This window comes from Drosophila suzukii, chromosome X (assembly GCF_043229965.1).
Source record: "Drosophila suzukii chromosome X, CBGP_Dsuzu_IsoJpt1.0, whole genome shotgun sequence".
Classification (NCBI taxonomy): Eukaryota; Metazoa; Arthropoda; class Insecta; order Diptera; family Drosophilidae; genus Drosophila; species Drosophila suzukii.
The window spans coordinates 29,378,812-29,405,881 of NC_092084.1; the positions used below are offsets into that span (position 1 = coordinate 29,378,812).

At 37.0% G+C, this 27,070-nt stretch overlaps 2 protein-coding genes across 3 annotated transcripts in view; both read right to left on the minus strand.

Annotated features, from left to right (window-relative positions):
• LOC108007883 (chaoptin) overlaps positions 1-27,070 on the minus strand; it is a 381,371-nt gene that overhangs the window by 167,893 nt on the left and 186,408 nt on the right. Inside the window, exon 5 of the mRNA XM_017071652.4 lies at positions 663-689. The gene's annotated coding sequence lies outside the window, so the exon portion shown is untranslated. The remainder of the gene's footprint in view (positions 1-662; positions 690-27,070) is intronic.
• Positions 23,807-26,614, minus strand: LOC136116926 (uncharacterized). Of its 2 annotated transcripts, none has more exons than XM_070997673.1 (5): positions 26,414-26,614; positions 25,332-25,453; positions 24,981-25,275; positions 24,490-24,648; positions 23,807-24,293 (listed from the first exon to the last, which is right to left on the minus strand). In XM_070997673.1, exons 1-3 carry the CDS (start codon positions 26,505-26,507, stop codon positions 25,174-25,176), a joined length of 318 nt encoding a protein of 105 aa, XP_070853774.1. In that variant the 5' UTR covers positions 26,508-26,614; the 3' UTR covers positions 23,807-24,293; positions 24,490-24,648; positions 24,981-25,173. The 2 variants fall into 2 exon arrangements, with proteins under 2 accessions (XP_070853774.1, XP_070853775.1); XM_070997674.1 differs by having other exon boundaries at positions 25,332-25,475; positions 26,414-26,611.

Genomic DNA, 27,070 nt, shown 5'->3' on the forward strand with positions numbered 1-27,070 from the left:
AAATTTTTCTTATTTTAAATTTTTATTTTGATACGCAATGGGATCATTTTGTAATAATCGGTAATCGAAATTAAACCGATTATTCCCTCAAAGAACACCCAGCTGTCGGTCACTTAGACCACATACATATCTAGAATTATGTAGTATACTGCCGACTACCACGTGAAACAAAGCAGGGGTATTTCACAGAGCTGTACCCTGTGTGTGTATCGCCAATTACTGTGTCTGTTTGAGCGTACAAAGCGTTTTATAAACCAACTCCGACTTTCGAACGGCGACCGCGTAGGTTTTCCGATGCCAGTCACGCTTGGACTTTGACGGGGAACTTTTCCAGCCCGCGCAAGGCCACCGTTCTTCTCAACCCCCAGATTTTCCGCAGAAGCTGTCGTTGGTCTTGAACTTTTTTCGCTTTTAATTTTATTGCCAGTTGACCAAGTTTTTGGGTCGATTGCTTATGTTATCGTAAGGCGGCTAAAAGAAAGGGCCAAGAAACGTCGGGGAAAGTGGAGTCCGGTCACTTAAAATGCCAAGACAGCTGTCTCGGATGAGTATCTTGGTCTGGTATTTCAAAATGTATCTGCAGCCGGGTATCCGTATCTATATCTTAGCTGTCGGGCAATTCTCTAGTTGGGTGCTGCATATTTGCAATGCCTTCAACTCACCTTAACGGTCACGTGGGATCCACCGAGCTGCAAGAGAGAAAAGGAAAGCAAATGCCGATGGTTAAATATAAATATAAAAATTTAAATAATTATAGTATTAATAAAAGTTAAATGGGATGATTAGTTTAAGAAACTGCCGCCTAAACGAATATTTGCTTATACTTAAATCCGGACTGTGAGCACTATAAATTTGGCTGTCAATGCTAAAGTTCGCGAATCGGTTTCTTTCAGGTGGTGGAATGAGCTGAAGGTTTGAATGACCGTTTGAGGCCAAAGTTTGTTTTCTCTTTTTTTTTGCTAAAATATCACTGTGGACGAGAGTCCACGTAGTGACGAACTGCCAAATAAAGTAAAGAGTGACACACCAATCGATAGGTAACACAAAGGGTTAGAAACTCTTTAAAAATGTCGATGGCTATGGGAGAAAAAGCTGTGAAAGCGTAATAGTGTGCTTAAGCTGGTAGCATCTTTGTGGAATATTAAAAAATCATTCATTTCATTTTCTTGCTATATTATTTTCAGAAATTTTTTCCAATCAAACTCTTGCCGATCGAACCGTAACCGAATTACCCCTGGATACCTAAGCAACAAACTTTAAACTTTAAAAGCCATTATCTCGGGATGTTATTTTCAAAAAAATATGTTATGCTGTAAAAACAATTCCGAGAAAGCATTATGTTTCATCGCTCTTACATTACGATGAGTAATTATTGATCAAGATCACTAGCGGAGTCGATCTAGCCAAGCCTGTTTGTCGCTGAGATCTCGGAAAATATAAAAAATTGAATATTGGGATTTGGCATGTAGATTCTTGAGCTTTTTGCACAGCGCGAGTTTTTTTCAGCCGCGCCCACCCAACGTCCATAATTCTAAAACCTGCCATCTTATAATATTTTGAAAAAATATTTCTTAATTAAAATACCCATCTGCATGCCAAAAATCATTAAAAAATTATAAGCACATTAAGTGTCCAAACTTGGAAACAATCGCTTCGCATATCTACATCTCCCTCGCACTCCCCATAGCTGAGAAACAGGTATTTGATAGTCGATGGCATCGACTATAGCGTTCTCTCTTTTTTTCATTATTTTTCCGATCATTTATATGGGAGCTATTGGATATAGCTGTGTGATCCAGCTCGTCCCGACTTACATACCACCTGCAATAGAAAAAAGACTTTTTGAGAAGGTTTTATCCCGATAGCCTTAAATAGACTAGTTCGCGTAGAAATGGACAGACGGACATGGCTAGATAGACTCTTCTAGTGATGTTGATCAAGAATATATATAGGGTCGGTAAGGCTTCCTTCCCTGTTACATTCTTTCCGACGACGGCTGTTTTAACTAACACGTGGTGTGATACCTCGACTCCCTTTGGCTGAGTAACGGGTATCTGATAGTCGGAAACATCGTCTATAGCGTTTTCTCTTGTTTTAATTAAAAAGCAAGATATGACTATTGAGTGCTTCGCTTCACCGTTGTTCAACTGAAGGGAGCGCATGCGAGATGGAGATATGCAAGCAGCAAATCGATTTGTTCTGAGATGGCAGGGCCGTTGTAATATTATTTTAAATTTTATATTTTTAATTATTTTAACGATCGTGTTTTAAGGAACTTATTAGTAAATGTAGTTAACAAAACTTGGGCCAAAAAAACAACTTTGCCCCTCGAGAACTTAAACTCACTTTGTTCAGATTAATGTGCAAAGTGCAATTCATAAGGCACTAGACCGCTAGGCTACCCATTTTCGAACGAAAAGGTAAATTCACCCTAAATGTTAGAAAGCTACACTTAAAAAATCTCTCGGAGTGTCAATTAAATAAAGGCGGATAAAATAGTTGGCATCAATTGGATTCTAAATAAGTTTTAAAAGTGTAATTGATATTTTCGAAAATATCACGTTGACACCACAATAGGTGTCAATTTGATGATCTTAGTATCAGAGATGTATTACCACTCAGTAGGTTCATATTGACACCTAAATAGGGGCATATTGATAACGATTTTATTTTTGAGTTCAGAAATATTAACCCTAAGAAGTTTATTATGGTAACCTGACCTGAGTTTATGTCGAATTTTTCGCAAAATTTTATTTCGGATCGATTTTCTTATACTAAGAATATTATTTCTATGAGTGTAATAGTCCTCATAATTTATCGCCCGGAAAATGCATCAAGCAGGCAACGGCAACTCCGCTCAGTCCCAATGCGATAACATTGGTTAACGGAGCATTCGTCAGTCAACCACAACAATTCCACTAATTATCGACTTAAGGGCATTACCATGCCTCTTAGCTTATTAGACGGCGAACCAAAACAGCAGGCAGCCAAATAAGCGCGACATGGTCAAGTACTTTGCGCCAATCGGGACTTCCCGGGGTCACAAAGCCGGAAGGGTGAGTACGCGGCTTTCCAAGGAGACCCACGTGTGGCTGCGAAATCTGTCTGAATAAGCCAGACACACTATAGCAATAATAATGATCAAATTCAGGGTGAGACCAAAAAACAAATAGAAAATAATAGTATATATACACTATGAAAATTCAATGATAAATGTTTTGTAAGATTAGTGGATTGAGTGAATTTTACGTTTTTACTTTACCTGTAGAAATCCAGATGCATATGTTTAATACTTCTAGATTTTGAAAATAATGAGTAGTCTATGCTAACATGAAATATTAAAGTTAAGTTGCCAAACAAACTAGTTTGTTCAAATAAAATTAATGGTTTCAACAAGGTTGCAAAAGAGTACACTTTGTAAGTATGCCATATATAAATAGAGAACGGCCTTTTTATACCCGTTACTTGTAGAGCACTCTTACGCCCACAAACCGCCCAAAACTGTGGCTCCTACAGCTAATACTAAAATAAAAATTTTCAAACTTAAAAAAATCGTAAGTATGAACGCGGATACCTCGGAAACTATCAAAGATAGAGAATTGGGGCTTCAGATTTAGATTCCGTAGCCTTGTATACAGCGCAAGTTTGTTACGCGAATATGCCACGCCCACTCTAACGCCTACAAACCGCCCAATCCTGGGGCGCCCACAAGAAAAAAAATTGTAACTGAAAAGCATTAGTCTCGTCAATACCTATCAATTGACCCAAAACTCTATGCTTGTTGCAGGACTTGCTAAGCCGTTGCATAGAGTATGAATCTTTATATATTGCTCTTCTCTGTATCTGCTCTTGCTCTGCCGCTTTCTTTTGAGACTTTGCCAATGATGCCACCTAGGCGAAAACAGATAATTTCCCTAGTTTTTTAAATGTTCGATGGGACCTTGTAACTCCTTCCCGTGGTGAGTTTCATGGAAAATTATATGTCTGCACCGCTCTTACTCACTGTTTTGTTTTTGTAATTGATCCTCACCACTATTGCTGTTGCTTCGCACTTGTTGGGTGCGTTTAAAAATCGAAGTTAGCTTCAAACTTGACCTTGAATTGGCTCTCAGCAGAGGTTCGGGCAGAGCAAATGGTGTCTCTATATAGATTCCTACTCTGTGTCCTCGGTTTTCGTCGACTGTCTGAAGAGCGACAACTTATTTTTTTGAGTAACTGCGTCCATCACAACCACTTGTTTTTTAAGCGGCGTAGTGGCGGACTTCATAAATTTTGGCGCTTATTGTTGATTTGCAGTATGCGTAATAGGCTCTTTGTGGATTTGTACACTTTCTGCGAATCCAGTCTTTAAATTCTTCATCCTGCAGCCAGGCATCACGAAAACTTTGCTTATATTGTACTTTAGGCATCTTTAACACACCACTTTAACAAGCCAAGCACACCGCAAAAAATGTAAAGAGTGACCAAACGATCTCAAGTAGTTCACATACACGAACCACTCAGTTATTTTGAACCACTATTAATCGGAACTAGCTCAGTCAGAGCAAAAATTTGTAAAAAAGAAGAGTATATTACAGAAAAATTTAAAAATGGCTACATTTTTGGCTAACAGCAAATTAAAAAAAAAGATACACATTTTTTTTAAAAGTGGCCAGAAATAGCCACTAGGCTACCTTGCATCACTGCTACGGAGTATTAAATGCGAACCCTGGTCTCCACTCTCTCAAAGCTCTCTTTCTCCAAGCGCTCTTTCTCCAACTTCTCGTCCTCCACACTCTCATTCTCCTCTTTCTTACTCTCCAACTTCTCTCTCCAAATTCTCATCTTCCAACTTCCTAATCTCCAAATTCTCACTTTTCAAAATATATTCGCCGTGCCGTTACTACGCGCTAACTCGGCGCGTATCTGGTATCCGGCAGGCCACCATGCATAATTGCCGCTGCAATTTATAAGGAGTTACTCAACTTCTCAAAACATATGTGTAAGAAAACGTGTGTCTGCGCTATATCTTCTTTAATTCAGCAAACTTTATTAATTGTGCATTTCATTGAAAGATTGAAGTGAAAAGTTTCGACGACTGAGAGTGACACCCAGGTTAACTTTAAATAAAGGGGATTTTCTCGACACCGCTTACTTTTCGCACTGCAGTAGCTGTTGACTTAAAATGGCCACGGGCCCATTTCGAAATTAAAAAATTGGCAGCGATAGAAACTTCCTGGGGGGGTATTTCCTTCCCTCTCCCTCTTTTCGGCGGTTTGAACCACTTTTTCAACAGCCCGCAAGCCCAATGAATCTGCATATGCAAAAAGAACACTGAAACTCAACAGGAGCCTTTAAAATCGCACTCGCGTCGCAAGAGTGCAAACCTTTATTGCGTCATATTTTCTCGAGCAGCAAAAACACACATATGAACAGGTTCACTGAGAAAAAGTGTACTACATTTGAGGGTTTGGCTTATAAAATATGTTTTGTCACAATTGTATAATATAATATATATAATATATAATATAACCTACACAAAAAGGTCCGTTTTCGATGTATTATATTACCATATACAACATCCAATAAAATATCGGAAGTCACGTTAAATCAAGAACGTACTAATTAAACAAACCTTTTCACTTTTCCCCTGTGCATGTGCGCATTCAATTTTCATCAGCGAGGCAGCGGAAAACACTTGTCCTGATCCCTTTTGCCATGCCATACTTGTTGGGCAACTTTTAATACCCGTCGCACAGTGGCGCCATTGACTTTTATTTAGTAATAAATCATATCATTTGACCCAATAGAGATAATATGATAGATAATTATCCACCTTTTTCATTGCTACTCTCAAATCCGCAAAGTCAAAATCAAAAGCAATTTTTTATTTCTCGTATAGTAAAGGGTATATTGGGCGAATGCTGACTGAATGAATGAATTGACATCTCGGGCGGAACATTCGGTTAACAAACATGCGCTGAATCAGAAGCTACGAAGTTTGAAAGTAAAATCCCAACTCTCTAACTCTAATAGTTTCCGAGATCACAGCGTTCACACATTTGACTAAGAACGGACGGGCAGACGGAAATGGCTAGATTGGCTTAAGCTCCTGATCAAGAACAAAGAATAAAGTGTCGGTAACGTTTCCTTCTACCTATTACATACTTTTCCCCAAACACTTTAAGAGCAACGGGTATACAAAAAATAATTTTTGTTCTATTAATTTTCCGATTACCTTTATGGGAGTTTCACAAAAATAGCCCTAACTCTAAGGGACTAGTTATGGTAGAAACGTAGTGGGAGACAGATATTAATACTTATGAAGAATAAATATACTACACAGTGTAGAATTTATATTTCATATATTCAAACATACGGTTGAAACCGTAATCTTGTGAAACAGAGCTAATTGTGCACTCGCAAATATCGGACAGCATGCAATGAGTCATTGGAGATAATTCGCTTCAATAGGCAAGAATTTAACTTCCATTTCGTCCATTTCGACCAAAACTGTGAGGGCAGTGTCAACGGGTACGAAAGTTAAGCAGATCTAAATCACGAATCACTTTTTTCTATGAACTGGAACCGAACCAGACCGCACAAATCAAGTGGCCCAGTGCAACACATAATGGTCATTTGGCGTTCAATGCGGCATCGCCAGCTCCACCCACAACATTTTCAATAGGAGTTGGAAAGAGTTAAAGGCAGTTAGAGTGCTGAACTAATGGTTAGGGAGAGGTGCGTCGAAAGGCAGCTCAATGAATTTGCAATTCGGTTAGGGCCAAGTGAAGTGTTAACGATTCAAGATTACTGCCAAATGGGTCATACCGAAATTAGAATACAATATTAGTGCAACGTTTGAATTATTCTCTATTAAAATATGAAATAAATATGGGATGTATGTCACAAAATTCATCTTAGGGCATGTGTTTTGAATAGAAAAGTCATTTACTTTTATTTAGAAGGACAAACTATTTTATGGAGTCCTTTTGTAGGATAAGGTTTTCTAGCTGCATTGCTAGTTTTGAGAAAACATACTTCGCGGCCGGGTAGTCTTACTTTTTGAAGAAAGCAGAGAGCGCGGCTAACTTATTCTATTGAATAATTAATAATTTAAGCAACTTGTCCTTTGCGTCTCCCTCTCTGTCTTCTCAAAAAAAATTCAATAAAAAATGCAATTATCCAATTAAGTTAATGTAAAATTTTAATTGCTAAAAAACACAGGTACGGGCGCGGGAGGGGTGCTCCTCGATACATTAGCCCTCTCTCCATTCTGATCCACGGCGATTTCACATAAGCAAAAAAAAAAATGATACGGTAGATCGTTTACCCAGTGTTGAAAAGCACTAAAGGGCAGCAAAAGGACCGAAAATTTGTAGAATTTGTGTAACAGCGCTGTAATTGTTTCTGTTTTTCCGTTGGGCTACGACTAACTCTCGTATGGTCATCGTAACATTTTAAATTAACTTAAATCAATTTTCAATTAACGGGTATCTGATAGTCGACACAATCGACTATAGCGTTCTCTCTTGTTTTAATTTTTAATCGAATAACGTCATAGCCAGTAGTAAAAATGTATGGTACATAAAGACTTAACAAATCGAAGTTCCTTCGACCCCACTCGTAGTTAAATGTATTTATTTTGAAGTTGGTTAGCTGAGTAACGAGTATCTTGTTCTTGAGGCACTCGACTACAGCTTTCCCTCTTGTTTTTTGTGTTTTTGAAAAATGATTTTTCTTCTTTGCTTTTTTTATCATTTTCTTTCGTTCAGCTTAAGCGGATTGATTGTGGCTAATAAAAATGGTAGCAACAACAGAGCTTAACAATGCGGTTGGGCCTTTAATGTTGCATGGCATGTAGTCTTCTCTTCTTTCGTACCCTCTCCACTCCTTTTTCTCTTTCAGAACTCCCTTCCGTAACCCCTCCCATTTCCGTTTGCACTTTGGGCACAATCCACTAAAGGAGAGAAAAAGAGAGCGGCTGCGAAAGAGTCGGAAGTGGCTTTCTTCGATGCCTTCCTGTCGGAAGCTCAGGGGAATTTTTCTGAAGCGGGGCCATCAATGGTAGAGGGGGCTGGAAGGGTGTCTTCAGGGAGTTCAGGGTGGCTTGAGAAAGCTTCAGTTTCCTCCTTTAGCAGATCACATAATGGCAACAATAAGGAAATCGCATGTGCAAAGGCCGCAGGCATCTAGATTGAGGAAAGGGGCCTAAAAAGTGGAGAAATGGGTGGGGGAATGAGAAAGAATGGGAAAAATGGGATAGAAATCTGGGTAGAAGAATTCCCGTGCTTGCCGGCTGTTGCGTTGTCGTCAAATGTTTATGAACAGTAAGTCGCGTTACACAGCTTTGCAATGGGCAGGCAACCGGAAGAGGTAAAAGACGGGGAAAGTGAGGAAGTCGCGGGAAAATGGCAAAGGATGTTTGGCAGGAGGGACTGCCGCTTTTCGCCGGGCAATTTTGAAGGCGTTGAATTCAGGCGTCAAAGTCAAGCTCAGATTCCACAAACTACTTTATATTTTGGTTGTGTACATTTTTTATACCATACTTGTGGATAATGCGATTTAGCTTATGTCTGGAAGTAAGGTGAGTATATGTTTTGTATTCGAACGTGAAGTCTTAAATAAGCTGGAGTTTATCTGTTCCTAATAACAAGAGTAAATTTAAGTTATATTAATGATCCATAAAAAAAACTATATCTTCCACCAAATTTCTTAGGCGTATTGAAATACCTTTGACGTGAGAAAATGTTTCTTTGAAAGTGGCTGTATATTACAGGCTATTTAGATTCATTTTTCCATCTCATACTCATAATAATAACACAGCTCGTCAGTGTTTTTGGTGTATGCATTAAACTATGTTAGTACAGACGTATATAAGCATGTTTGCATATTTAGTTTTTGATCCTAATGGGTGATATTTGTAAATAGCGGCTTGAAAAAATTGTCAACATTTTATGTTTAGATCAAAGACATCTTTGAGAGCTTGCACTTAATTTTAATCATATGGCTGTCAATAAATTACTTAGATGCCCTTCTGGAGATGTGCATTGAAGGTAGCATCATATCTTAAGTCGATCAGTTATGGACATAACATAAATTGTATGTTGTGAGTCGGCCTTAAAATATTCAATGAAAAATATGAGCCCCAAAATATTTTATATGTCGTATAAATATTTATACGTCGAAATATGGAAATAAAAGAAATTTTTACAGAGCAATAAAAAGTTTTCCAGTTTAGTGTTTCAATAGTGAGTGCACATTTTTTTTGTCCGAATAACTTGTATTGTAGGGTCTTTCTAGCTTCGGTATAAAGGGGCCATTTTCACACTGATATTTCTGTGACTGTTGCCGCTTTTCCTTACTGGACCCATCGGCAGTTTTTTCATTGCTTTTAAAGTGGAAACAATATTTCTTGGTCTTTCTTTCTCCGAAGAACGGAGCTTCCGCCACCACTCGCCATATATTCTCCTTCTGTTGCTGTCACTTGGCTGGCTTTTCCCGCCCAAGTGGGTGGCTGCTAATGAACGAAAACTCATTTAAAGCACTCTCACCAGCCCAACCACCCAACCACCCCACCATCCCCACACACGCGTATGTATAATTTCATTTGTATTTCGATTGAAAATTTTTGCAACTTTCTTAGGCCCGGCGAGTCCGGAAAAATATGCTATGAAATATTGCAAATGCGCGAGGAGCGCAAGCTTTTGATGTTTTGCATGAATGGTTTTCGTACCCACATACACATACCCAGACGCAAAAACACACTCTCCGTGTCATTGTGTGTGTGCGTTCTTGGTCTTGGCTTTTCCTCGACGCTTTTTCATACATTTTAATTGCATTTTTCGTATCAAATACATATTTATTATGTGAGTGAGCTTTTCCCATTAACAAGAGGAAATTAAAACGAAAAACTCATAAAGCAGCCCGCACACACAAACACTCGCACACATGGCGGGAACAATTTATGATTGCCCCATCCAAGCCGCTAATTGCGTTATTTTTGTGTGTTTGATTTTCATAAAATTGATATTTTGTTGGCCTTTCATGTTGTTGTGTGTTTTTTACATTTGCCCGAAATGAGAGATGCCCGTCCAAACATAAATAATTAATATAATACAGCGTTTTATAAAAGCAAAGTAAATATAAACCGAACTAAATTTAGTTGAAAATTGAATGACAATTATTTAGTTAAGAAATCTGGTGCAACATTTTAAATAAACAGGGCTTATTGGCCTTTGCAACTGAGAATTCAAGTTAATATGATTCACTTTTTCCCCAAATATTTACTGGGCTCTTACTTGAGGCTATTTAAACTATTTAACGGTCAATCAGGAACCATTTACCATTATTATACTTTACTCTTATAAAAACGCATTATTCTGGAAAGTAGTTCATTAAAACCATCGTTCCTCCTGTAATTCCTGATAAAAAATATGTAGATGCAGGGCACACAGAAAATCATATTAATCCTACCGTTTGACGTACAATGGTTGTTGGTATCTTACAATCTGTAAAATCGTACAACTTTAATATATAGTTTACAAATAACATTTTAAAATGATCGTTAAACAAGGAAGAACGCTATAGTACCTCGACTATCAGATACCCGTCACACAGCTAGGGACCAAAGGCAAATGGAGATATGCCAGCAGCAAAGCGAGATTTGAATGCGCCACCTACCGGCGGTAGACAGATTTAAGCGATATGGGCGTTAGAGTGGGCGTGGCACGCTGCAAACTTGCGCTGCGTAAGAAGCTCAGGAATCTGCACGCCAAATCTCAATAGCCTAGCTCTTACAGTTTCCGAGATCTCAGCGTCATCCGGACAGACGGACAGACGGACATGGCTAGATCGACTCGGCTAGTGATCCTGATCAAGAATATATATACTTTATGGGGTCGGAAACACTTCCTTCTGCCTGTTACATACTTTTCGACGAATCTTGTATACTGTTTTACTCTACGAGTAACGGGCATAAAAATAAAATTGAGAATCTTAAAAGTTTTATAAAGTTAGCCATTGAATAAAGGTGTTATTTCATTCAAGCAATCTTTGTACTCGGCTTGTAAATATTCGCATATTGTGTTTTATATATGTTTTAATCATAAACTATACTTGTTAAAATACGTCTTATTTTTGAATTTGATCAATTTAAGAATGTTTGCGGTTACCAAGAAAAACAATACTATTCTACTTAACAAAAAACAAGGAAGATACCCGTTACTTTGCTTAAGGGACCAAAGGGAAATGGAGATATGCAAGCAGTAAAGCGAGATTGAAATGCGCCACCTACCCGTGGTCTCAATATATGGTTATTTGGGCGGTAGACAGATTAAAGCGTTATGGGCGTTAGAGTGGGCGTGGCAAACTTTTTTTGGATCAATCGATAGGTATTGACGTGACTAATACATATCAGTTAAAATTTTTCCTAGCATGAAAATTGTGGGCGCCAAAGGTTCAGGCGGCTTATGGGCGTTGGAGTAAGCGTGGCATGTTCGTACAATGCTACGTAATCTAAATCTAAAATCCCAATTCTGTATCTTTGATAGTTTCCGAGATATCCGCGTTCATATTTACGATTTTTTGAAGTTTGTGGGCGTTAAAGTGGGCGTGGCAAATTTTTTTTAAGGGTTAATCGATAGGTATTGATGAGAACAATACATTTCAGTTAAAAATTTTATTCTAGCATCAAAACAGTAGGAGCCACAGTTTTGGGCGGTTTGTGGGCGTTAAAGTGGGCGTGGCTTATTTGCGTATCAAACTTGCGCTGCGTACAAGGCTACGGAAATCAGAAATCTCAAATCTCTATCTTTGATCGTTTCCGAGATATATTTTAGTGATTAATAATATATACTTATAAAATTGATCAAATTAATAATAAAATTTATAGAAACATCTTTGTAGCTCGGTAATTTAAAGGCAAAATAGAAAAAAGCAATTTCAAATTTCATTTTGAAATTTTCACAGTGACTTCCAGCTAGTGTGGAATTTTAGTTTTTAAGTAAAGTCTTTACTTTTCAGAGTATTGCTTGGGAGTCTAGGTGAACGTGACGCTAGACCCAGTTTTGAATTATAAACAACACATTGGAGAAAATTTTTAAAGGTATTGTTGCATACTTTGTGTGAAAGACTTTGCGGTAGGATAACTAATATGGATAGTTATTCAACTATTTACAATTGCAATAACAAAATACACACATCACGTGAACGTAACTATGTTAATAGTGGCCTAACAATTAAATAGTAAAGAAAGTAAAAACAAATACATATACAAACATTTTTAATAGTAAAGTAAAATTTTGTACAGCTACTAAGCTATTTGCATTGGTAAATTTTACCAATCAAATTTGTTGGGTTAAGCTTTCTTATTTGTTATTATATTTTTTAAGGAAATCTTTATTGATATTCCTTTTGTCACGTCTTTAACGTCAGAGAGAAACAACACACAAAACAAGAAAGGGAGCTAACTTCAGCAAGCCGAACCTGCAGGTCGTTATCGTGGGAGCATTGTATGCACAGAGCTTTCCGATTTTAGGAAAACTAAAAACTAATTACAGTAATATGAAGATAATGTTCCATATTTATTACTACCGTAAATAATCGAAATATAGCGGTCTTTGAATTATTTTGACATTAATTATCCGATCGTTCCTATGACAGCTATATAATGAAGTCGCCAGATTTTGAATTAGAAATTCTGAAATATTTAAAAACAGTAATAATACCAGTAAAAGTGAATATGTCAAAAAACACCAAAGTTATAATTTGTTTACATTTAAATTTTTTTTTGTTGATTCTATATACTTTATCGGGTCGGAAACGCGCCTTCAGTGCGTTGCAAACTTCTTACTAGAGTCATTATACCCTCTGCAAGGGTATAAAAATCGGTTAGTAAAATTGACCAATAAAATGATAAGACGTCTTAACTTTTCAGAGTTTTGCTTGGTGTCTAGGTGTAAGAGACGATTGACCCAGTTTGGAATAGTAAACATCACATTACTATTGAAATATCAAAATACATACATCACGTGAACTTAACAATGTTAATAGTGGCATAACTATTAAATAGTTATCAAAGCAACAACAAATACATACGCAACCATTTAAAATAGTAAAGTACAATTTTTTATAGTTACTAATCTATGTGCATGGGTCCATTTTACCACCAAATTTTTTAGTGTGAACGCGAAAAACACTAAAATTGTCTCGTGCCAAAATAATTTCTGCGCCACTTTTTCCTAAGCGCTCTGTACGCCATTTTTGATTATTTTGCTGTGTTGGGTTTGATCTCTTTTCTTTTTTCCTACCCGATTTTAATTTTTTTTGTGGGTGGTGAGGGATAGGAAGGGGATTGCAGGCGGCGGAGATCGGTGCTGCGGTTTCATCTGCAGCCGACAGGGGGCGTCTTTTGGTCAGCCCTCCCATTTTTCGCTTCGGTCACATGTTTCATGCCAGTTTCAGCGGATTGGCAGGGGTGGGGAATGGAGGTAGGGATAGGTATACACTTCTAAAAATACTATCCCCATACTGTAAAATATTCGACAAAGCTTTCTTTTGGTTAGACAAGTACATAGTAATCGAACCATGTGCGTTAAAGATAAATAACAAATAAACGTATCGCATAAGTACCAAAGGTATTTTTATTAAGACATCGCTCGGCGTGCTCTCGCGGTGCTGAAATGTGGAATACCTTTTTCTCTGGGTGCATGGGGCAGTGGGTGGATGAGCTCCGCTCAGCGGACGGAGGAACTCATAACTTATGCGAAAGGCCCCCGTTCCCACCATACACTTCGTTACCAAAAATGGCAAATGGCGGGCCGAAGTAGCGCATTTGTTTCTACGGCCATGTTGTCAAACACACACATCCACTGACACACATGGCCTGGGGGCTTCCTAGCCCCCGATACCGCCAGCTCTAAGCCCCCTTCGTCACTATCATCATTCCCCCTTGCTGGCTGCACAATCCTGGGGCGTCAGTTCTGAAACATTTACTTTATGTTGTTCACAGGAAATTAGATTTTTTTTCCCTTCATTTTTTTGTCTGCTGCTGCCTCGCCTCTCTTTTCGGCGGGCGATGGGAAATGTGTCCAGTGTTGGGCAGCGCATTTAGTTTTTATAGTCAACTTGTCAATGACAGGAGCAGCAGGAGCAGCAGCAGCAGCGGCAACAGCGTCCCAGCAGCAGGAACTATGTCCTTGCGGACAGGAAACAAGCTCATTGCGGAAACAGGTTTTTAGCCGTAACAAGCCGCACACCAACACTCTGCCAACTTGTTTGCCATGCTAATTTATTTATAGACAGAATGTGAGGGGACGATAAAATAAGCTACTTGTTTTTTCCTCTGTTCGCTGGTTCTTCTGATTTCTCCGATTTTTTTGGATTGGCTTCCATGTAAATTTCCGCCGCAGACGACAAATTGCAAACGTGGTACGCCCACCTGGTGAACGGTGGGTAGCTTACCCACTCAGTTGCCCCTTTTTCCGTCTTTAATTCGATTTCGTGCCGTGCAAACAAATCATTTAATGCCCGCCAAACTCATTTGTGCAAACATATTTGGGTCACTCTTCCTATCCATCGTTCGCCTTTCCTATCTTACTGGCCATGGAAAAACCATGAAAAAAATGTAACGTAAAATGTTAAGCTTGTTCTGAAAACCATCAGAACTCCCATAACACCCCAAGCTCACAAGGGAATCGCTGTGGACGGCAGTCCACGCAGTGACGAAGCGCACCAGAGAGTATCCGAAGGCGACAACTATACATAGCCGCAGAACTGAAAATCTGCTGTGATGGTCTGATAGTAATAAATTATGCACCAATCGAATGGTATCGTAAAAACTAAGAAGATTGAATACCTTAACTATAGAAATCTTTACTGGTTGAGAAGAAAGAGCGGTGAAAGTCTAAAAGTCACAATTTATATTATATATTTATTTATCGCTATTTCTCGACTATTAACCTAGTTATATTCTTACTGAGAATACACGTTGAATGACACCTCATATGTAAGAATCCGTTCAAAAGTTATTCCAAAAACAAGATTTTGGGGGACTTTTCAAAATGAATATGTTTGTCCCTTTGTTTTCGGGTTTCTATGAATCCCTTTTTGGTTTTAGGGTCTTTATATGTGTAAAAAGAAGCTCAAAATAGAAAACTTTTGTTCTATGACTTTTAAAAAAACACGCTAGTTTGCGGGAAATCCAAAAAATAGCAAGATTTTAAGCAACTAATGCTACAGATACGTGCTGTATGTCTTAATACAATAGATTTAAAGTTATAGCTAAAAGTTTTTATTTTTGATCACTTTTTGGCTATTTTTTAAAAGTTGGTTTGAACGATTTCTTTTTAAACTTTAAAATATATATAACCCTGAAAAATTCTCAACTTTTGATATATAACACTTTTTTTTCAAAAAAATTAAGGTTTGGAAGATATTGAGCGATTAAAAGTGCAACCCCTTTCAGTTCAGTATGAATAACATTTTGTTAGAAACTTTTTAAGTAAAAGAAAAACATTCACAAGTTTGTCATCAAAAATTTAAGACTAAAAATCTGTTTAATAAAAAAATCATTAAACTAAAAAAACTACTACTAACTACACACCCTTTATTTAAGTTCCTAGATTAAGGATTTCTACACCTATGTATAGTGCTGCATACAGTAACAGCAAAAGTGAATAAAACTACCATTGTTTAAAACAAAAACTTCTGATATCAAACAAAAACACTTCTTTACGAGGTAAGGGGTCGTGACGACTGCATCTTCAACATACAAATGTTATGATATAAAAATGATTGTACTGGCTAAATAAATACACTTTGTTTTCGTTTGATGATAGTCATAAGAAATTCTAATTAATTTTTGAAAAATCCTGTTAGTTAAGGGGGAAAACAGCTTCTGAACTACTAAATCGGCAAACATGTCATTGAAACGGAATCTGTAATAATATAAACTCTTTTTTAACGTAACTTGTCTAAATACCATATTTTACAAATTATGGCCAACGGTTTTTTAAGCTTTTTTGCTTGTTTAAAAACGTCATACACATAAGAGTAGAAACAGTTTTCTAGAAACTCAAAAAAGGTATTGTACTTAGGCATCGGAAATTAAACACACAACATTTTGATACTGTTAGCAATCAAAGCTATAAAGTTGGGATTTGGGATGTAGATTCTTAAGCATATAACGCAGCGCAAGTTTGTTTCAGCAAAGTACCACGCCCATAACAATAGAACCCGTCTTTAATCCGTCTTTAAGAAAAAAAAAATCTTTAAGAAAAAAGTGTAAGTTAAAAATTTTAATTTTGTTCTTATTGTCATAACCCATCTACACCCAAAAAATTATAATCAACATTTTGGAAGGCAACCGAGATTGCACAAAAAATGCGGCAAACCAGCTGTTTTCACTAATATGCCACCAAGCCACTAGGGGCGCTATGGGTTAGCTGTTGTTATAGGCTATGGCGCTAGGTGGCGCTAGCCACGAGCAAGCATATCTCCATCCCTCTCGTACTCTCTTTAGCTGAGTAACGGGTATCTAATAGACGAGGTCATCTACTATAGCGTATTTTCTTGTTTTTTTCTTTTTATAAATACCTAATTTTTAGGCCATAAATTATCTAATTTGTTGGTCTATATGACCTAAAATGTTAAATTTTATATAAACATTTTTTGTTTAGTTTATACTCAAACTTAAGGTATTGTGTGACCTTGGCTCGTTTTTATACCCTTGCAGAGGCTATTATGCTTTCAGTCAGAAGTTTGCAACGCAGTGAAGGAGATGTTTCCGACCCCATAAAGTATATATATTCTTGATCAGCATCACTAGACGAGTCGATCTAGCCATGTCCGTCTGTCAGTCTGTCCGTCCGCTTCTACGCAAACTAGTCTCTCAATTTTAAAGCTATCGGTCTGAAACTTTTCCAAAAGTCATCTTTCTTTTGCAGGTAGTGTACAAGTCGGAACCAGCTGGAATAATCGGAAAAAAAATTTTCTTAAATATATCTTTGTTGTTTTTTAACCTATCACCTCATACGCTTGGAAATAACATTTTTTAATTAGTTCTGAGTTTCGTATTTAATATTATCAAAGTCGGACGACTATATTATATGGCTGCCATAGGAACGATCGGAAAATTGGTGAGAAAATAATATGAAACAAATTATAGCATCGGTATTCTTTGACTTATTATCTTATACTATTGGGAATATCATTTTCTGTATTTTTAAGCATTTTGAATTAAATTTAATAATTATAAGTGCAACGGTATACAAAGTTAACTTCCTTTATTGTTTGGTCATGAAACCTACAATTTAAGGAAATTTGGACACTTAGGGCATTTGGATTTCGGAGTGTATGCTATGTGTTGTTGAAAGGGTATTTTCAAAGAGTATGAAAACATATGATTATGCAGATCTCTATTTTGAAATCCTACGCACACCTACTTAATGCAATTTCTCTAAATACCATAGTTAAAAACAAGAATGAACGCTTTATTCGATTCTCTCGACTCGTTACTCAATTGAACTTAGATATTAATGACCAATTGTCTCTTAAAAAACTGCTGAAACAAAAGTTCTGATATACAATTTTGTGACAAAAATGATTTTACATGCGATAAAATAATTACTTATTGGACTACAGTAGAAAATCTCGTGTAAGTTAAAAGCTTTAATATTTTGCTGACGCGGGCTTAATGAGTTAATGGTGGAAAGTGTAGAGTAGTTAAAATGTGTAGGATCGGCATAGAGTAAAAAATATTGATTCTTACTCTATGGGATCGTGTAGCGCTGGTTAGTGGGACCATTTAAAAGTCTCGCTGCGAAATCAAAGATTGGATCTAGGGGTACAAGCGAATTTTATGTTTAGAATTCCGTAGCACTGCTAGGCTATTGAGATTTGACATGCAGATTCCTGAGCCTTTTACGCAGCGCAAGTTCGTTTCAGCAAAGTGCCCCGCCCACTCTAACGCCCACAAGCCGCCCAAGACTGCGGCTCCTACAGTTTTGATGCTAGAATAAAAATTTTAACTGAAATGTATTGTTCTCATCAATACCTATCGATTGACCCAAAAGCTTGCCACGCCCACTCTAACGCCCATAACGCTTAAATCTGTCTACCGCCCACATAACCATATATTGAGATCACGGGTAGGAGGCGCATTTCAATCTCGCCTTACTGCTTGCATATCTCCATTTCCCTTTGGTCCCTTTAGCTGAGTAACGGGTAGCTGATAGTCGAGGTACTCGACTACAGCGTTCTTCCTTGTTAAAACTAATAGTTAAAGTAGAAATTTCCTAAATTGAAATTTTAACCTATTCACAGATTTAGGTCGTTACTTAAAAAATAGGCCTACATTTTTATGCCCGTGGGTCGGAAACAATAACAATTAAAAAGTTAAATTAAGCGTACAGATTCAAGGGGTTCCTGAGTACCGCAAGGAATAACATCCCAATGTGCGGCGCTTACATGCTTAAAGATTTTGTAAAGGTAGCGTTTTTTGGGATTTTGTTTATCAACACCCATTTATGGTAAAAATATTTGAAAATCGGAATATTCCTCAAAGTTTAGGCCGCTGGGTAGATCCAGCTTACAAAATCAGAAACAACCGCTCTGAAAACAAGCTTTCTAAACTTAAGCGCGATTTATGCTTGATTTTGTATCTCTTTTTTGTGCTTGGTTTCAGAATAAAAATGTAAAATGTTTTAAAACAAATTTTTTTACCGAGCACAAACATTCTGAAAAATGTAAAAGTACCTGATTTCAGAAATATCTGGTTTTAATAAATAACGATTTATACTCATCAGTAGCATTGAAGTGTAAAAACAAGGAAGAAGGCTATAGTCGAGTACCTCGACTATCAGATACCCGTTACTCACCTAATGGGACCAAAGCGAAATGGAGATATGCAAGCAGGAAAGCGAGATTAAAATGCGCCACCTACCGGCGGCAGACAGACTTAAGCGTTATGGGCGTTAGAGTGGGCGTGGCAAATTTTTTGGATCAATCGATAAGTATTGATGAGACCAATACATTTCAGTTAACATTTTTATTCTAGCATCAAAACTGTAGGAGCCACAGTTTTGAGCGGTTTGTGGGCGTAAGAGTGGGCGTGGCACATTGCTGAAACAAACTTGCGCTGCGTAAGAAGCTCAGGAATCTGCTCCGAGATCTCAGCGTTCATCCGGACAGACAGACAGACGGACAGACGGACATGGCTAGATCGACTCGGCTAGTGATCCTGATCAAGAATATATATACTTTATGGGGTCGGAAACGCTTCCTTCTGCTTGTTGCATACTTTCCGACAAATCTAGTATACCCTTTTACTCTACGAGTAACGGGTATAATAAAAAGTATTTTAACAAGTACAGCATTTGCTTAAGCCAAAAATCAAAACACAACATACTAACCGAGAACAAATATTGCTTAAGTTGAATAAAAATTGCAATGTTTTGTATTTTTGAGATATTAACAGACGCCTTACAGGCACTTAATTGTTAAAAAATTCCGCATTTTTAAAGGTTGCCAATTTGTAGCTCACAATATACCCAATGTAGCCTATTCATTTATTCGGCAAAATTAAAGGGTGAGATTATAGTAGTAAAAAAAATAGATCACCTAATATGGATCAGCGCAACTCGAAATATAATTACAAAAATCAAATATACCAAAAAATTTTCTTTAAAAAAAAACATTTAAAAAAAAAATATTTTTTTTTTTTGTGATCTACCATCATCATTCTTAGAGCAACTAGTGTTATATATATACATATATCTTTGATATTTGTGAATGTGTATCATTGTGTTAAAAATAATTGGCTAGCTGAATAGCGGGTATATAACTGTCGAGACACTCGACTGTAGTCGAGTCGTGCAAATTGTTGACTTAAAGAATAAGAAAAGTGTTCTAAGTCGGTTTGGTGGCCAAGCTGGTCTCCGCCATATTGAGTTTTCAATGGTCTGAAGATCCCCTGCTTCTTCCTCTCTTTTTGGGTGCTTTTTTCACGCTACCGTTGTGGCCAGCTGGCCCCTATTCTCGATTCCCCCTATTTTTTGCCTACTTTCCATTTGTATCGTGACTGCGCTTACTGCAGTTCGTTGTAGGACATGATAAGTAGCAAAACCATTAAAATCAAAAGCAGGCAGTGCCATTTGCAAATGGAACGCTGGCCACTTTGCTTAATGTTCGGCCTGGTAACACGGTGAATGCATTGCCATCGCCACCCACCTCAGGAAAAGCGCGGCCCAGCAAAAACCCACCAGTCCAGAACCCACGGACAACCCATGGACATTCATTTTGAATGGATACGCGGAGGTGGCCGCAGTGGATCAGGTGGACATAAATGGAGAGTGGTTGTCCCAAGGTAAAAGCACCATAGAAGCCGTCAATCCCGAAACACGCGGCCATGAAAGGGTATTGGTAAAGTGGAGTGGAGTGTGCGACTGCGGTGGGGAAGGCGAATGTGGTCGACAAGGGGTTAATGGGTGAATGTCGCGGCGGAAATAAATTGTACGAATTAACCCATTTATGTGTAAGCTTATTCAAGCCCTATTCATTGTTTCACGCTATTAAAAGTGAATGCGCAAATTAAATCATTTACAACTTTATTTCATCATGTGCAGACACAATTTAATTCACATTCAACATATGAGAAGTTTACAGCGGATTAGTTACGTAAAATTAATGCCTTTATTTAGTACACAGAGAAAACTGGCACAAGTTTTAGATGCAAACATGTTAAAAGTAAAATGCTTCATACAAACTTTGTGTGGGCCTAGAGCGTCGCATTTTACGGCATAATTTTCTCTGTGTAATTGTATTTCGAATCAATCAGCATTTCGTTAGATTTTCCTTTGCCTGATTTGCTTTAATTTCATGCTTCAATTGCAGACTGATGGACATTCAAGAGCATTCTAGAACTCAAATTAAATTTTAGTCGAATTCATTTCGCATACGCTACTCTCAATTTTCGACGGTCTTTTGGGATGGCGAATATTAGAACATTGATATTTTGCAATGCACTCCATTTGGGTTGTTAGTACTATACGACGCTGGATCAGGAACTATCATCGACCAACGCGCTTTTCCACAGTTTAATAAAAAACGAGACGCTGCCAGAGCAATGAATGGCTTTAATGGTAGTACGAACGATGAATAAATTTACTTTTGACCATATCAAAGATTGGCTCATTACAACTGCATTGAAAGGAACCATCACCAGTCCTTTCAACTCTTATGCTTTGAGTTAGAGCAGTACTAAGCCAATAACCAATAGCCACAAGCATATTGGAGATTATGATTATGCCACTGCCATTTCCCTGACTTTGCCAACCATTCATGCAACGACCTGCCACCGCACTCCCTTTTTCCTGGACAACCATTGCCAACCTGGCTACCACCATTCAGCTACCACTCGTTGCTCATTCGTTTTCTTTCATTTTGCAGGAGGAAATGTTGTTTCAATTTGTAAAACGTTTTTTTGCAAGGGCGATGTCGTCGTAGTGGGTAAATTTCATATTTTTAAGGCCAGTCGAAACTGTAGCCTCCGCTCGACGGAATGACAGCTGTTGCCGGCCAGCCATTCCCACTCCTCTCCGGCAATCCGCACTTTTCCAGCTCACCCCGCTGCCTGGCCCGGTTTCCTCCTTTCCTACTTTGAACAAATGAAAAGCAATTTACGCCGCCAAAGGTATGATAGGACAAGGGCTGGAAAAGCCCGGGGAGTGGTGCCACAAGATGCTACCCGTGCGGAACAGGAAAAGCGGGGAAAATGGCATGGGGCGGTGGCCAAGTGAATCAAGGTACAGAAATCGCTCAAAAGCATTCAGCAACCGCCATTCATGCGAATGACCAACACCAGATGCCCCGCTGACCCCTGATCAATGGTTGTTAACCCTTGCCACTGGCCATCCCTGATTTTCATTTTCCGACTGTCGCTGTTGTTGCTTACAACACTCTAAGTTGCTTTAATGGACGGCGAAATCAACATTTTTGAACATTAAAATGAGGATTCTTTGAGCGACAGCGGTGGTGGCAACAAAAGAACAAGTTTGCAGGGTGAATGGGGGTGTGGTCGTGGCTCTCTGGCTCAGTCATAAATAAGAACATTCTTAGCGAATTTCAGACAGTTGAAAAACTTTCCCGCCACATTCGGCGAAGCCAGTACGTCTTCTTGGCCTTTTTAAGTGGGTGGTGGCGGAGGAGTGGGTTAAGGAAAGGGTTCGCGGTTGTGCACCTTTTGTTGGCCTAGTCCGGAATTTATATTTTATTTTATTTCACATTTCACCGCTGCCATTTTAATATACAATATTACGTTTTTCCTGTTTTGCGTAAATTTCTCCTTTTTCCTTTAGCAAAAGAGGTTAAAAGGAGGCGGAAAAACCCGCAGTGACACGCTTTTGACATTTTTACCATAAGAAAACATTTAAATTGAGAGACGTATTGTTGGGAGCACTGTAGGTAACCTTAAGTGTGGAGTTTGTAAAGAAAATCGTAAAAAAATGTAAATGAGTCCCGCAATTATTGATTTTAAGTGAACGCTTTAACTTATGTCCATCTTGAACTGCCGGTCATGAGTTGACCAGAGGGACTTCCTCACGATTATTGACTTTATGGAACCTCCCAGCAAAGAAACTCCCTTTATTGCTTTCTGGCTGAACACAGAAAAGAATTCGTTACTCATGTACCAAAAATGTGTACCGTGATATGAAGGACATATGCAAACAACAAAGCCACTGCCTTAAACTGCGCCATCTAGCGGATATTTCGTTCTTTGCTCATAACTTTTTATGAGTTGTCAGATTTTAAAAATGATATTGACAAAACAAGGGTAACAAAATTTACCCAATAAAAAAATGTTTAAGAATGTGGGTACAATTTCTTTGGTTTGTGGGCGTCAGAGAACTGCGCTGCGCAGGAACCCCTTAACCTGCATGAAATATCCCGATTTCTAGCTTTTGTAGTTTCCGAGATTTCAGCATTCATCTATCAAGGATAGATGGTCACAAAATATCAAGTGTAACGATCATATAGAACCAAAACAAGGGACCACCTTGGACGGCGATTTCTTAGGACTCTCCTACAAAAGTTTATATATTGGGTTCCCATGGTCTTTAAAATATAAAAACACAATATATAAGTTTTCTCAAATTTTGTAGAATGTCCAATATATTGGTTATCTATGGTCTTCGAAATATAAAAACACAATATATAAGTTTTCTCAAATGTTTTAGAATGTTCATTATGTTGATAACGAATAAAAGCCGATATGTTTTTACAACAAGTCATAGAAAAGCCTACACTCAGAAAAAAAATCAAGTATTTCGTGCTTGAACCTAGTATTTTCGGTGTCAAAACTTCGCCAAGCATGGAAAATACAGAACCAAAGAACAAAATACTTCTTTCAAGCACGAATTTTCAAGTCCGCAAATTCTTGGTTTCAGTACGACTCAAGAACGCTGAGGAATAAAATCAAGTATGGAGCTTTCTCAAAACAATAATAAAGTATTCTTAAGTCTAGACATATATATACTTGAAATAAGTGCGATTTATTAATAAATTAAGAAAATTTTAGGCTTGATTTAAGCACAAACAATTACTAAACCCAGTAAATTATACTCTTGAAGCTAGAGTAAAAATACTAAGTTCAAGAATATTTCATTTTTAAATTAAGACAATATACATTTTAAGTTAAGCAGGAATAATTATTATATTAAGATCACATCATGCCAGACCTAAGAACTGTTAGTTCTTAATACCGGATCCCCCATTCTTAAAACAAGGTATGGTAAAACTCAATTTCAGAAACATTTATACGCTTAGGAAGTTATTGTTTTGGTTTACATTTTATTGTACATGTTTACTTTACAGTTGATACATACGCTTAAGAAGCTATTGTTTTGATATTCATTTTATTTTACATTTTTATTTTACATTTTCTATATACGCTTAAGAAGCTGTTGTTTTGGCTTAAATTTTATTTCACATGTTTATTGTTTCTATATATACTTAAATTTAAGATACGATTTTCTATTGTGTATTGTATAAATTAAATTAAAATTCGTTGATCTCACAATCGAAAAGACCAACTACAATAATAATACGTTGTAATTTAAGACCCGAACTGTAATACTTGTTTATGACTCGGTCCAATTGAATATCTAAGTCATTAATAGTTACTAGTCTCAGCACGAAACTCTCCTGCGCGTCCAGTATTGTAGCCTTTCTTGTACATTTTCCATCTTCATTCTTGAAGGGGGCTGATGAGGGCAAAACAGCATTCAGCAATGTGGCGATTATGAAGTCCTGGGCATCTGTTATATTAGAATAGTTTATTATTATATATTTATAATACAAATAAAAGGTATAGTATTCGCTTTGTCAAAAAAGCGGGTATAAATATGATTAGTATTAGTATAAAAACAGTATTAGTATAAAAACAGTGAATCACAAAATAAATTCAAACTTTTCTATGCTTAGTTATTAAATAACAAGAAATGTTAAGCTTACCTATGTTGGTGCAGTTTTTAACAAGCAAGAGTTGGGCTGTGCAATGTTCATTAATGATGTTGTCTTCGTAATAACACATTTTTTTTGCCGAAATTCTTGCTACTTTGAAAGCAAATGAAAACCTTTTCCAGGATACATAAGGTCGAAATCAATATCAATCTTGAAAAACAAAAATATATTTTTAAAATGTTAAAGACAAGAAAAAAAGTTAACTTCGGCAAGCCGAAGTTTGTATACTTTTGCAGTTATAAGAAATAATCAATGTTAGTAACACAATGTTAAATTTTTAAGAATTGTTGCTAGAAGCGGACGGACAGGCGGACATGGCTAGATCGACTCGTCTAGTGATGCTGATCAAGAATATATACTTTATGGGGTCTGAAACCTCTATTATACCCTCTGCAAGGGTATAAAAATAAATATATATTTTTTTAAAATTAAATTCTAAATAAGAAAAGCAAATCAAATTATTTATAGCATTATGTTTTTACCTTAACGTTTATCTGGCTTGGGAGAACAAAACATATTTCCTCTAGCAAGGTTTGGAAATCTGGAACGCTAATCGTAATGTTTTCGAGCATGGCCTCTTCTATTATAACAGAAATAAGTTCGTCCCGAAGCATTTGGGGAAGATAAAGATGAGTCTCTTCGTGTTCCAAAATCTTCATGCCCTTTTGAGACTCATTAAGTAAGGAGTGCAAACATATTCAAAATGAACTTTAGGGGAGCCTTGATGTCTGGCTTGACAAAAGAGGGTAGTGGCGCAATTTGGTCTTCATCTCCACCCTGCAAATTAAAAATACTTTAAACCCTATTCTTGAACTATTTGGCTAATAACGTACCTCAGACTCCTTCCATCTGAAGAGTTTTTGTCTAAACTCTATGCGCAGACCTAATGGAGGCACTGCCTCCTTAATGTCATCGGCGTTCATGTATTTTAGCTGCTCGATGTTTACTTTTGCAGCTAAGTTGATGCGCATAAATATCTAAATTTATGTAAATATGTAAGTAAAGTAAAAATATAGGTTTAATTGATGATATTGACAAGGGAGTTAAAGTTTATGAACATACACATATTATTAGCTGGCGTCTCAACTAAGCTAAAGATACGGAATGGTAATACATAATATTCATACATAGCTGTAAAACATTGTGTGTGTGTGTATATACATATTTGTGTGCGTGTGTACTTTTTGCGATTCAGAAACGCATTCCTGCCCTATTTGCTTTATAAATTATAAAATATGTCTTATCTTTAAATATGTATATAAAATGTACATAAATACGTTTGTAATAAGCGGTAATAACATTTCCAGAATCTCAGAAATTCTGTAATGGGTTCTTTCACAAATAACTGTAAGCACGTGTTTCACGCGTAAAAAGAGCATACGTACAAACAAGTGTACATATATATAATTTTGCCGATATTCGGCGACATTCCGTTTACATAAAAAATAGGAATAGAAACACACCCGGACCTTTTTCAAGAAATAATGTAATTCCACGAAATTTGATAACTGTGCTGACCAGTACGCCACTAGTCGGCGTTTCTATTCCTATTTTTTATGTAAACGGAATGTCGCCGAATATCGGCAAAATTATATATATGTATGTACACTTGTTTGTACGTATGCTCTTTTTACGCGTGAAACACGTGCTTACAGTTATTTGTGAAAGAACCCATTACAGAATTTCTGAGATTCTGGAAATGTTATTACCGCTTATTACAAACGTATTTATGTACATTTTATATACATATTTAAAGTTAAGACATATTTTATAATTTATAAAGCAAATAGGGCAGGAATGCGTTTCTGAATCGCAAAAAGTACACACGCACACACATGTGTATATACACACACACAATGTTTTACCGCTATATATTAATATTACAATTGCACCAAAAAGCGCGTGCTTTTCTTACCTGTTAGAAATGTATGCACTTCCTCAATTTCCATTTTTTTTAAAAGTTTATATAGAGGATCCTCTCCACGTTCTTCTTCAGCCATTTTGATCATTTTTGGTTTCACTTATGTATGTTGTATGTTCACTTCAATTTTATTCACAGTGCCGCGAAAACGCTTAAGTCAATTGAGACGCTTATAAGACAAGCGTGACCGTTTCACGATTTTAGAAAGAACGGCGAGAACGTCAAGAAATCCAAAAGCTACGGTCAGCCGATTAAAATTTAACATTCATTAAAATGAAAAAAAATCTTTTTAAATTAGCATTTCAAAATGCTAGCCATAAATGTATGTAACTTTTTTTAAATCAAATAATTTTATAGTCTAATCGTACCCTTTATCGAAGAAGAAGATTTTTACACCCTTTGAGAAAAATTAATATTTTTTACCTTATTAAATTAATTGCAAGTATATAAGAATGTTTCCAGTTATTACCTGTCCCAAATTTTTTAACCAGAACTTAATTTTTTTTTTCAAATAAACTTGCCAAGCAATGTTTGTGCTATTATTAAGTTCTATTCGGTCTTGAACTAAATATTATAAGTCTTAATTTGAATACTTCTGTACTTCATTTAAGAATTTTTTCTGCTTGATCTTATTTGAATCCAAATTGTACT

Coding starts and splice junctions, on each gene's coding strand:
- LOC136116926 (XM_070997673.1), bottom strand. CDS start 26,507: ATGATCAAAATGGCTGAAGAAGAACGTGGAGAGGATCCTCTATATAAA. Junction 25,454..26,413: donor AGTGCATACATTTCTAACAG/GTAAGAAAAGCA, acceptor GCATCAACTTAG/CTGCAAAAGTAAACATCGAG. Junction 25,276..25,331: donor TCAGATGGAAGGAGTCTGAG/GTACGTTATTAG, acceptor TTTAATTTGCAG/GGTGGAGATGAAGACCAAAT.